General features: G+C 39.9%; 1 protein-coding gene across 2 annotated transcripts in view; it reads left to right on the plus strand.

Moving 5' to 3' along the window:
- DGKI (diacylglycerol kinase iota) overlaps positions 1–13,187 on the plus strand; it is a 103,419-nt gene that overhangs the window by 3,780 nt on the left and 86,452 nt on the right. For both annotated transcript variants that reach the window (XM_050970079.1, XM_050970080.1), the window contains exons 2-8: positions 2,210–2,296; positions 3,500–3,595; positions 5,420–5,502; positions 7,262–7,322; positions 10,338–10,451; positions 10,981–11,118; positions 12,243–12,321. In XM_050970079.1, coding sequence (XP_050826036.1) covers positions 2,210–2,296; positions 3,500–3,595; positions 5,420–5,502; positions 7,262–7,322; positions 10,338–10,451; positions 10,981–11,118; positions 12,243–12,321 — 658 coding nt within the window. The remainder of the gene's footprint in view (positions 1–2,209; positions 2,297–3,499; positions 3,596–5,419; positions 5,503–7,261; positions 7,323–10,337; positions 10,452–10,980; positions 11,119–12,242; positions 12,322–13,187) is intronic.

The raw sequence follows: 13,187 nt of genomic DNA on the forward strand, positions 1-13,187 counted from the left end.
ATCTGCTACGGACACGAGGTTGCAATAACTGCAGCAAAGCTTTAGGTTCTGTTAACGCTATAGGTGCAGGCATGTTTGAAAAAAATTAAAAAAAAAAAAAAAGAGGTGAAATAACATTGTAGAGATGTAGCATTTAGTACCTTTTAGAGTATGGAAATGAAAATGGTTATAACCATAAATGGAGGCTTAGCCTTAAACTGTTTCTTTAATATAGCTGTATGCCTTTTCCCACCCCGCTGTTAGGTACATTATAGGGGCCTTTAATGACAACTACATTTAAGCATTCTTTAAATTATTCTTTTATAATTAGTCAGGATTTTACTGAGCCATCTTAACGCTTGGCATGCGTGTGAGCTTTCAGCACACTACTAACAAGAGTGTGGGTAGACTAGATCTTCTCTCTGACCTGTGTTTTGCCCAAATCCAGGGCGAATCCTTCAGAGAATGCCTGAGGAAATGGGCTAAGGCCCCCATGGGAGGCAGCTGTGAATGTAATGCCCCCATAACTTTCTGTTGACATCAAGGGTTTTTGCCTGCAGTTAACGTGACTACTGAGGTTGGGCAGCACAAGACCATGCAGATGGGGTTGCTGATGCACTTGGTACTCAGTGCAGTCTTTATGGTTTATCATGCTTTCAAGATCACTTTGTATCAGCATAGGGAAGATTATGAACTTTTAGGTGGTTTCTCAAAATATGGTCTAAAAGGGCAAATTCCTGGAATTGCTCTACAAGGCTGTCTTGTCTTTAGTATTTTCGGTAAGCAACAAGGCATGACTATGTCTTTCTTCAGAAATGCTGAGAACTTGGGACCTTTTGCTCTATGACAGGCTTCTCTTGGTCTCTGTGATAGAGGACGATGCCTTTAGGTATTTCAGTTAGATAGCTGTTAGTTTTTCTTCTCAGGGATGTGGAAGCATTAACTTGTGCATCTGGCATGTCGTACTCTTGAAATTCTTTAAGTGGTTGATGTGTGTTAAACAAAACTTTGTAGCTATATTCCTGTTGATGTTGGATAGCGAGCAGGATTAAGAATAAACATCACTTTTTACAGATTTGATGATCTCTGCTTGTTTAGTGGTACACATCTGATCAAGGTTAGGACAGAAAAGAACTTTCAGATGAGCTGAGTGAATCTTGCTTTCCTTCTTATATACAGGGGAAAAAAAAAATCAATGAACTTTCTTCTAATTCATTGTGCTACTTTGTTTCCTAGTGGTGGTTAGACTAGAAGTTGAAATAGTGCAAAAATATTTGTCATATGTCCCATAAGACAAAATTTAAATTATGTAAATGGTTAGGATTTCCTGCAGGTATAACTTCAATTAATGAATTAAAATAAATTTAAAAATAGAATAAAATCCCCTTTTTGCTGTTCTTATCACACCAAAGCACCTTTTGGTCTGTGTCACTGAGCAGACTGTCATCTGCCTGGAGAATAGCCTTAACATAAGTCCTATTTTAATAGGTTCTGCAGAAATACAAGCACTTGGACGTTTTTTCCTATGCAGTTAAGTGGTATTATTATTTAAAAACACAAAAAAATCAGCTGACAAACACCTTCTCTACTTAAATCCTTAAAAATCATCAATTCAGTTTGTTCCTTAGCAGATGATTGCACAAGTTTCTTGATAGGCTGGAACTGACTCTATGGTGCCAGCATCCTACGCCATGGTGGCCTACGTTATGTTTAGTCATAATGGTTGCCAGAGCTAAAACTTGTTGTTTTCTTTCCTTAAAAAAAAAAAAAAACAAACAAAAAAACATGAAAAATATCTTATTTATCATGTTTTTTTATTACATCTTTATGCAGGTGGTCTCCATACCAGGAGACGAGCCTGATTGGGCAGGAGACTGGAGCCCCGAAGGGGAAACGGGCGTCTCCTACCCCTTTTGGGAGGGTTGGCAGGTACAACATGTGGTGTTATGTGAGTCTATGGGAGCATCTGATCTTTTTTCCCCCCTCACAGCGTGGGAAAGTTTCCGGTTCCAAAGCACCAGTCTGGTCTCCGTGTGTGGCTTTCTCCATAAACGGTGGTGTGGAAGTGTAAAGCATGCAGCGCATGTAATTTAAATCTCGAGCATGTGCCAGACACTCTTATCATTCTCCAAGTGGACATGCATGGAAGAGCTTCGTAAAGGGGCTCTGCCAGGGCCTGTCTTCTAAATTTTGTTTTGCTTTTCATGTATTCTTTTTTCTTTTGATGTAGAACTCCTTAAAGACTTCAACAAGGCGAAAGAAGAGAACATCCTTTAAAAGAAAAGCCAGCAAAAGAGGAAATGAAGTAGGTATTCAAGTGCTTTGGATATCGTGCTCCTTTTGTTTAAATGTCTAAACACAAACTTAAAAGTTTTTAGGCTTTATTTTTTCTTTTTTCCAGTGGAATGTTTAATATATATTTCCCCTGGAAAATTCCATGATATTGAATTTGTTGTTGGAAGAGATAAAACTCATATGAAAAGTTTTATTTTCTGAGTTGATTTTTTTCAAGAAACAATGTACCACACTCCAGAAGCACCAGCGCCCTAAAGAAAGAGTGTTCCCTTGGGATGTAAGAGACTCAGCTCACACCCTTTTTTTTCTCTAAGCAGAACAGGGGTGTGAAACTGGGGTTGTGAGACCCATGGTGAGAGCACTGATGCAAGGCTGTGGTCCAGATGTGATCCATTTTTGGACGTCTTCTTCAAGGGATCTCGTATTAAAATTGAATCACAGAGAGAGAAAGCAGTTTATTGATCTATTGGTTTATTTATCATGTGTCTATAGAAGACCTTGCTTCCATATCCTTCCTAGTGGGTGGGTTAATTATATAGACAAGCAGCCTAATAGGAGAGGTGGGGGGAGACTCACCCCTGTATAGTCAGGGCTCTCTGGTTTGAGTCCTTTCTTGTTTGGTGGGAGAAATGCAGACCAGAAACTGGAATCTGTGTGTCTGAAAGCCCAGGACAGTGCCCTCATTTCTGGCCTCTGGGGTGTCCTGCAGGGGCTAGGGAATAGGGAGGCAAATAATTTTCCCAAGGATGTGTCATGTTGGATCTGTGGCGTTTTATCAAAGGTGGGAAGGCAGTAAGGCCAAGAACTTGAGAGCAGATTATCTGGAAATAAGTGCTTATGCAACTTGTCTGTTAGATGGAATTCATGGAAAAAGTAACTTATCTCATTCTATTTTCCTTCGGAAAAACTGTTTATATTAGAAATAACACTGTCTTTGACATGTTATTAGTGCTGTGTGAACAATTGTGGGGAATAGGGTCAGAAATAATCTCAAAAGAATTTTGAAATAGTTGTTAACAAACCTGAACTGGTATTTTCCCCCTCTTCTTTTATTCTGTTGTCTCAGCTGAATAAATTGGTCTCAGCTGGGCACACATTGACATGACTGTACTATTTCCAGTACCTGAGGTAGTTTTGTCAGAGCTAGGTTGGGTCTTCTGTGTGTGCTATGCCAAAGAATGTTAGATCCTGTGTACTGAAGCTGTTTCTTGCTTCTGTTTCTCAGGATAACAAAGGCCGGCCTTTTGTGATAAAACCTATCTCCTCTCCGCTCATGAAGCCACTGCTGGTTTTTGTCAATCCAAAAAGTGGAGGGAATCAGGTAAGATTAAGCTGGGTCAGGATTGTGAAGTTTATATTTAACAGCAAGGTTTCTGCAAATGACTCTCTTTCTTGGCCAGTCAGATAGAAAGGACACTCTGCCTTAAGAAGCCAGAAGACCTTCCTCAGAAGAGGTCTTTGCTGTGGAATGGCCCTTCTACTTCAGTAGAGCTGGATGACTGGAATAGATATTTGTGTATTTGAGTGGCTGTACTCTTATCTTCAGATTCTTGAAAGGAATCTAAAATGTAGTTTGGAATTTTTCAGAAAATTTCATCTTTTCACAGAGAATTTAGGTTTCCAGTGACGCTTTTAGACTTTATCCAAAAAGTGATTTAAATTTGCTTGGAAAGGCTAGTTGAAATTACTGAATGTGAAATGATATATTCCTATGGCATCTAAGAAAAATCATTAGTGGTCTTGTACTGTACCACAGAGAACAAGTTGCAGCGACTAAAATGCAGCAGACTTCCTCCTTGGGATTCTTGGAATGAATCGGGGAAATATTCACTTACCCAAGTGAGTATTTCCCTCATTCTCCCACTTTTTGAATATCAAAGAATTGGAGTGCCTTTCAATAAACAGGGCCTTGTAATAGAAAAGATTGGTGTAAGATACAACAGAGGCTTATAGAGCATGGAAAGCAGTATAGGCACTGCTCATTTTCTCCTCTGTTAGAATTAGAGAGGATATCAAATTAAACTGTTTAGACTGATTCAAAACAAAAGGAAAAATCTGGTTCTTTTCACAGTCTGTAGTTCAGTGAAAAACTCCTTGCATTTGGATGTTTTGGGTGCTAAACATTTATACAGGCTGGAGGAGATATTTGGAAGTGAAAAATCATGAAGTCCTGTACCTCCCTCTGGTTCAAGAGTTCTATGAACTGCATACAGCTGAGATTGGAAGAATACCTATGGAAAACATCCCATTTATTTTCTCTCTTCTTAGACCTTTTCCTAGGTACTATGACTGCTATTCTTGGTTCTTCACTTCAGGGAAGGTGTCAGGCAGAAGAGCCATCCCTAGGAAGGGAAAGCTATGGAAAGTTCCTCATGTGTACCCTCAGGCCATGTCTGAAAGGCATTCTTGAATAAGGGCACAGGCTCAGTCCATAGAGTTCTTAGTTCGCTGCTACTAGTAAGAGATCCTGTCACTTTGTTTCTTGGCAGAACGTGAAGGAAGGGGTTTGAGGTGGAATATGAATCTCAGGGTTTGAGAAAACAGAAAATATACCTTTAGGTGGTGGGCTGGCCACACTGCATAGAGTGAGGGACCATGGGAGCAGCTGTACCCCACAGTCCTTGACTCCTGCTTCATTAGATGGTAGAGGTTACAATGATGAATGATCATCGTGGTGATGGTGGAGGCCACTGTCATTGCTTGGACATTGGGCAGCACACTGTTCAATGTGATGGAGACTTTGGCTAGTGCATCGTTCAACTTCTTTCTGTCATGGATAGCTGAGGGTTAGGTGGGATAACAGAGGTTTCTTCTTGTTGCAGGTGGTGAGAAGCAGGAGAACAGGTTGCTGTGGGAGATGAAACTTTGGTCTGACCCCAATTGCCTGTTCTTATGGACCATTTAGTTACCTGTGTTGTTGAAATTGGTCTATATGCCTGCATGTGCACCTCGTCCTGGATTGCTGTTCTACAGAGCAGTCATTTGCTATGCCACTTTCTAGTTTGTCTTCTTGTTTTATGTTGGCTTTATAAAGCACAGAAAGAAAGAAAAGCAGTTGAAGTACAGTGAATAATGCACACTATTATTTCCAATAATCATTAAATTGCTCCTAACTTCCCTTCCTTTGATTTTTCTCTCTTGCCAGGGCACCAAGGTTCTCCAAATGTTTATGTGGTATTTGAATCCACGCCAGGTCTTTGATCTCTCTCAGGAAGGGCCAAGAGATGCGTAAGTGATGGAGCCTTCATTACTGTGCATCCTATTTCTGATCTGGTCAGGAAAACAGCAAAAGATCCAGCTTGATTGGATGAGTGACTGTGTGAGGTTTACGTGTCCAGGTTTTGGTAGCAAAGGGAATATTCTATTTGTGGGGTGCTCCAATGAAGGAAGGAACGATGAATCTGACTGCATGCTCTCAGAAGGCTAATTTATTTTAAGATACTATATTATATTAAAGAATACTATACTAAAGAATACAGAAAGGGTACTTACAGAAGGCTAACAAGATAATGAAAACTCATGACTCTCTCTCCAGAGTCCCAACACAGCTTGGCCCCAATCAGCCAGACTCAAAACAACCCACAGCAGAAACCAATGAAACAATCACCTGTTGGATAAACAGTATCCAAACACATTCCACATGTGAGCACAACACAGGAGAAGCAAATGAGAAAAGAATTTGTGTTCCTTTTTCTCTGAGGCTTCTCAGCTTCCCAGGATAAAAATCCTGGGTGAAGGGATTTTTCCAGAGAGTGTGAATGCAACAGGGGAAGGTCTGCAGTGGGGGCCTTTGTGAGAAGAGGTCAGGAGCTGCCCCCATGTCCAGAGAGAGGCAGGTCCAGATGGCTGCAAGGCTCGCTGAGGATCCCAGTGCCTGACAACTTCCTATTGAATGAGCATTCCAGTGGGGTGAGGCTGCCTCCAGACTGCCACACCACAGCACTGTGCAACTGTCCCTGCCCACTGAGTAACTAACTCAGCTTACCCAGACAATAATTTAAGTGCAAACCTTTTCCAAGGGAGAGAGCACCTCTCTTTAAAGCGCTGAGTTTTGCTGCCAAGAGATGATAAACCATCCTTCTGTGGTACTTGACATGGGGGATACTGGCTTTTCTTAACCATCTGTTCAGAACTACTTTCACATTTTATAAATATGTTTTATATGTTTCTGTAAATATTATTACTGTAAATATTTTACAGTAATAATGGAAAATCAAATATTTGCCTGTAGAAGAGCAGTCCAAATGTTTCCTATTCAAGGCACCTAAGCTTTTTATTTTCCTGAAGAAGCACCTGCACTGCTATTCTCTCATGATATTTAGAAGCTTGAAGTTAGACATACATTTTTCAGAACTGTATAATGGGGAAAAGGAGGGTTAGTTGCTCTGGTCACTCAGCTCTCCACATGTGAATGTCCCCACCTTCGTTAGAAAATATTTCATTATGGCTTTCTGAAGGGTGCAACTGAAAGGACAGGACTTCAATGGGTGTTTTTTTGGTCTCTCCTGTTGATATTTAGATCACATATCCAGAGAAAGAACTCTATTACATATTCTTGCCTTCTGTGGTGTTAAAATACAGTCACTTGTTGAAGAAGCTGTCACATTATACAAGACTCAGAAATGGTACCTCAACAAGTCGTGATGAAGAACATTAAATATTGTTCTAAAACCTCAGTGTTTAAATTTGTTTACTTTAGGGTAAGAGAAAAATGAAAGATTTTGACCTCCCTAGAGGGAATATGAAAATCTGGGAAGATGCTAAACTGATCAAACACTTGTCAGGAGGTGCTGCCTGACATGGAGGAAGGCCTCATTTCACATCCAAGTGGTTTCAATTTTCTACCTCTACTCATATTCTTAGTAATGAATATTTGAAAATGCAGTAAGTGGTGGTTACACTGTCACTCAGCAAAATGCATTAAAAATGTCTGCATTGCTGTTCTTACATTTTTCTCCTTTTCTTTCCCCTTTTCCTCCCTGGGCAGGCTGGAGCTGTACAGAAAAGTGCCGAACCTGCGGATCCTGGCGTGTGGCGGGGATGGGACGGTAGGTGGCAGGGACCTGGCAGTGCCATGGTCTTTGGCCAAGTGATTAAACTCCTCACAGTGGTGGGTTTCCCACCTCACCCTGCCTGCAGAGGCAGAGAGAGACAACATATCTTACACTTGTGAAATCTAATATTTGTTTTTCAATTTTCTCTGTGGTCTGTCTTGTGAAGATATGAGGCCAGGTTCTCATATCCAAAACCCTTTTTCCTTTATGCATAAAGATTTTGTACAGCTTAAAAGGAATAAAAACTAACTTTGCTGGTCTCCTCTCACCAGATATGTTTGATCTGAGGGCTAACTTAGTGTCTGGGAGCCATTATATCTTAATTTCTGCTCCTTCCTGCTAGACCCTGGCAGATCCAGGTTCAGTACTTTACTTTACAACACAATTTCTGTGTTCCTGGATAAGTGAATGGGGTCAGGTCTTGAAAGGATTTGTGCACCTTCATCTGGAGAAAAACTCTGCAGCTCATGGTCTGAAGGTCATGAGTGGTAATGGAGTTACTATAACTGCATTCTCTTTCCAATACTTCAAAATATTTTAAATCTCAGTCTGTGACACTGAATACTAATACATTTGAAAAACTGACCTTTAATCTCCAGGGGCTCAGTTCCTCAATATACATTTGATGGCAATTTTAGCAGTAAAAATGGTAAGGAAAACGCATTACTACTAACAAGATTCAGTGATTGGACAGAACATATCTATATAGATGTTTAGGGCATGGAGAGGTGGTTGGTTTATTTTGTAGAGAGCTGAATCCCCTCTCTTAATTCACCTCAGCTTGAACTTCTGGGGGGATTTTTCCAGTTTTTGTCTGTTCTTTTAAAACCCCAGGGGTAGGGATATTAATATCAATGTGTCCCCTGCAAGAATGAAGAAAAAAAATCCATAAGACCACTTTCTTGCTGGTACATGGGAAACCAAGACACGACTCTTACTGAATGATGAACGTTTTCTTTAAACATGAAAGGCAGTCCTTTAGCCAGAGGCATCAGCTGAGAAAAAGTGTTTCCATCTGTTTTCTTTCCCATCTGAGGAAGGGGGAAAAATTATCGTTAAGATATTAAAAGAGAAAAGAATACAACTGCATTAAGTCAGACCATTCTGTTTCTCTTTGCTGAAATGTGCGAGAGGTGGCAGCACCTTCTCATTAGTATGAGCAGCACTCCACTGTTACCTCTGCTGCTGCTCAGTTTGAAACAAATTAATATCTAGTTATTCCCAAAGCCATTACATCTAGAAATGAAAAATCTGGCTCAAATGGACTTAATGAATATGCAATGAGACCAGATGTTACCTCTCATTACTGAGGTGAATCAGAACTTTATAGTAACTTTTCTATTGTCACTTCAGGGCAGAAGTGGAAAGCTTTGCTTTCAAAGCAGTCAGGAGCTTTCTGTTTAGAGGGAAATGATAGTATGTGTCATCCTGGATTGTGCAACTAATGTACAAGGTTTAGAAGTGACCTCAAGTTAAATAGCAATGTTGTGCTTATAAATTGAAACTTGTTCATCAGTTAAAAGCATTTACAAAAGTAGTGGATATTTGGATGTTACCTGTAGGAGTGGGAGGCTGAAGCACAGATGTCAGTGACAATGGCAATGACCAACTTCTTTAAGAAGTCCTGGCCCTCCTGATATTATTTTGACTTTTTATTCTGTCTCTTGTTATCAGTGCAGAAGTATAGATATTTTGAAAGAGAGAGGATTACTTATCTCTGAAAAGCCCTTTAAAGACCTCAGTATTTTTGGTGACATCCAAGGTCATGAGAGCTGTAAGTACTTGAGATGGCTTTTGTCAGACAATGAACTCAAGTAGGGAATCACATCCCAGCTGAATGCTTTAATAATTGGACAATTGGTTATGATAAATAGCTGTCTGATAAATGCCATTTGTGCAAAAATAAATTTATTTTGAAGAGAATTGGAGAAAGAAATACCCTAGAATACTAAATAGCATGGTGGTTTCTTTATTTACCAGGCCGCCTCCTCTGTAGTCCTTCAAACTCCAGCTATTTTTCCTGATGGCCATGTTATGCTGGGTGCCTTTTGTGAAGCTGCCCTGGTTTGGATTGAGAATATCTTTGAAATCACAGTAATATTAGCTGGGAAAAGAAAAATTCAATCCAGATGTAGTCAGGATTTAGGCTTTCTGTCCTATCTAAAGGCTCACATTTGCAGTAGAAACTGCATCTTTGAAAACCAGCAAGAGGAAAATTAATCTTCTGGTTATTTTTATTAATTCTTTATCTAAAAATTCAGCACAGGTTCTTCACTTTTTTTTTTTTAAGTGACAAGTAGTTTAAGGAACAGTCCTTTGTTTTTGCAGCAAGAATTTCAGTCTCCAAAAGCTTGATAACATCTTTAGCAACAATTCTTTCTCCCCTTTGAAAATTACCATTTAATGAGAACAAAATAATTTACAGTAATTTGTTCCTTCTGGCTAGATTTCTATTTGAAAGCTTTATGTAGTCCAGAAGAAAGATAGAAGAAATAGCTCTCTGAAATAACTAATAGCTCAGGATACAAAAGAGACAGATTCACTGTTCCAATCCAAAGCCTCCAACCTTGAGCTGCAGTCTGCCTTTTAATCTAGTCTTTTATTCTTTTATTAGATGTGTGTGTGTATCTGTATATTGTATATATAAATATATATAGATAGATAGATAGATATAATGCCTTGTACTGAATGAAATAATTTGGCACTAAGGTCTCTCCTGTGGGAGAGGGAGACTTGTGAGCAAGTTCATGCTTGGCAGGACATGTTCTGAGACACCATGCTGTTTCAACATGTCTCTCATTTACTTTCATAGCTGTTTGTCAAAGGTTGAGTTTCTTTTGAAATAGTGGTAATTAAAAAAATAATTTTATTGAATTGTCCATATTATTCTTCATTCATTTTTAGATTTTCTTTACTTGATCTTCTCTATAAAAAGGAATATGATATGATCAAAACATGTCTTTTCCCCTATAATATTCCTAAAGGTTCTCCTAATTTTCCTTTTTATAGGTGGGCTGGATCCTGTCCATCCTCGATGAGTTACAACTCAGTCCCCCACCTCCTGTGGCTGTCCTTCCACTTGGCACTGGGAACGACCTTGCCCGCACCCTCAACTGGGGTGGGGTAAGGACTGGCTGGGGTGCCTTTATGTGGGTTCCCAACTTGCTGCTCAGATTTAGTTGTGTGGGGTGGAATTTCCTTTTGGCTAAAATAGCAGGCAGGGCTGTATCCAAGGTCTGTTTCACTCTGGTTTGCTTCAATGGTTTGCTTTGGTTTGCAGTCTGGGATTTTGAATTACTAATGCTGTTGTTGCAATAGAAGTGTATGAAGAGGTGTCTGGTATTTCAGGCCAAATAACAAGAACAGTAAACGGGCTTCTAATTTAAGCATCATTTATACTTTCTCTTTATTTATTCTTTACTACAGTGCTGGGCTTATTCCAGGAAAGGCAGATATTCTTTGAATTCCTCTCCTTATGGCCTTACTTTGCCTGCCCTAGACTTGTGCACCTCAATAACTGCTTATTAAAATGCTTGATCAAAAATTTATCGAGGGTTTCAGGCATGTGTGAAAGGAGGGAAGTCTTTAGGTCATTGGTAACTTGATTTGTTTTCGTCATCCATGGCTGATACTCCGGTCATTCTGCTGTCAGGGTTACACAGATGAGCCAGTGTCTAAGATCCTGTGCCATGTAGAAGATGGAACCATTGTCCAGCTGGACCGTTGGAATCTCCATGTTGAGCGCAACCCTGATTTGCCCCAGGATGAGCTGGAGGATGGGGCACGTAAGGTTAGAGCCTGCCTTTTCCCATGGCAGCTACAGAAAGCTTATGAACCTCTTTGGGTTACCCTTTAGGCAGCATGGGTGGGGAGTTCTGCAACTTTTAAATTTTCTATCTGCTTCTCTCCCTTTGATTCATTTCATGTGCCAGTGATTCCAGAATTGTGTGAAAGGCATTTATTTGTTGTTTGAAACACCCTGGCATTGAACATTTATGTCAAAGATTAAATCCTGGAAAAAAATCCCTAGCATTTTATCAGAAAGGCCTTTGTTGCTCCTCTAGTTGCGGGAAAACTGCCATCCATTCTCGAGTTAGGCAAAACTAAAAACAGGATGTAAAATTTAATTCCTTAGCATTTTGCTAATGGATACCAGCAGTTTCCTACTTTACAGCAAGGTGTAGTGTATTTTTCTATTTAACTTCTTTCTGTCTGGGTTTTCATGTAATCTCCACTAGTGTATCTTGGTAGTTGAAGAATGAGAAAATTTTTGCAAGGAAATTGCATAGTAATTTATCATTTGGACTGGAGATGTTGAAAATGCTACAAAACTTAAACCTCCTGATTCTGTGAACTATTTTCTTCTTCTCAGTCATAATTTCCAGTTTATCTATTGGATGCTACAGTTGCCTCTCTACAGCCCTGCTGGGTATGTGAAACAAAGAGGTCAGATGTGTGCCTGCCTGCCTCACACATCCTCAATAGGATTAGGGCTTCTTCTCTGGGACTTGGCTTGCTCCTGGTTATATATGGCATGAGAGGAACACAGCTGGAGCTTCATTTGCCATGCTGAGCTTGAAGAGCCAGCAAAACCTTTGAAAACCTTTGTGTTGGTGATATGTTAAGTGGTGCAGCCTTATGGGAAATCTAAATGACAACATTTAGGAACCCTCTGATGTGTTAACAAAGACACACACGTGATCATAAAACACTGTAGGTCTATTTGTTTATCTGGTTATTTTCCACAAGCCATTACTAACCTTCAGAGCAACCTTCTGCTTACATTTCCCTGATATGTTCCACTTTGTTCTTAGTAGGTTTCCATGATGAGCCAAGTTTAAATAGTTAAACCCTGGTGTGTTGAGAAGTGTTCAATTCATGCTGTTTTAATGGCCCTTTATTATCTAATTGCAGCTTCCCCTCAATGTCTTCAATAATTACTTCAGTCTTGGATTTGATGCACATGTTACACTGGAGTTCCATGAATCCAGAGGTAATATGAATTTATATTTCCTTAGCCTTGTGAATGGGCAGTTATTATTCAGAAATAGAGTTGGATTTAACATCCTGTTCTTGTAATTCAGAAGTAAAGCTGGAACATGAAACCTTAAGATACATACAAGAAGAAAAAGTGATTGTATTATGAGTTTCCAAGGGACTTCATGATTAAGAAATGAAAAAAGTACAAAGAAGACTGTAATGTACTGGAGAAAAAGGGCTGAAAGGAAAGCCTTTACAAAGTGTTAGCTCTTGTAAAGGAGATAATATATGTCGGGTGTGAGTGTGGAAGTGGAGGGGAGAGAAGAGCCGCAAGACTTGAATGGCAGGAATGTAATTGTACTCTCAAACTGATCAGCTGTTACCGATGGACCAGTATGCCATACTCTGGACTTGGTACAGACCCAGAGTTCTCTGTGCAAGTTAAAGGGTTCAATGTCCACAGAAGTGTCAGGAATTTGAGCAGCTGTAGCACCTTGTCTTGTCCCCTCGCCAGTGGCAGCTGTGCCACCCTGTACAGACTGACTTGTGGCTTTGGGACTGATATGAACAGTTCTATTTATATGGTTTAGGCAGGTGTGCTTGTAGAAACAAATCTTGTTCAGGTGTCTGCCTTCAGCTTTTGGTGATTCCAGCTTCATATGCAGGTGTTTTTTCTGAAACACAGCCTTCCTCATAGTCACTGTCTTACTATCAGAGTGTCATTTCAAGATGAAAAGATAGCACTCTAATGCCAGGCTAAATAAAGAGCAGGATACATGATGGAATGAGCTAATGCATATTTTATCATGTTTAAGACTGCTTCAAGCTTTAGGAATAATAATGAGGGGCCACAAAAGGGCACAGGAATGAAATTATGAC

The sequence above is a fragment of the Serinus canaria genome, chromosome 1A, assembly GCF_022539315.1.
Source record: "Serinus canaria isolate serCan28SL12 chromosome 1A, serCan2020, whole genome shotgun sequence".
Taxonomy (NCBI): Eukaryota; Metazoa; Chordata; class Aves; order Passeriformes; family Fringillidae; genus Serinus; species Serinus canaria.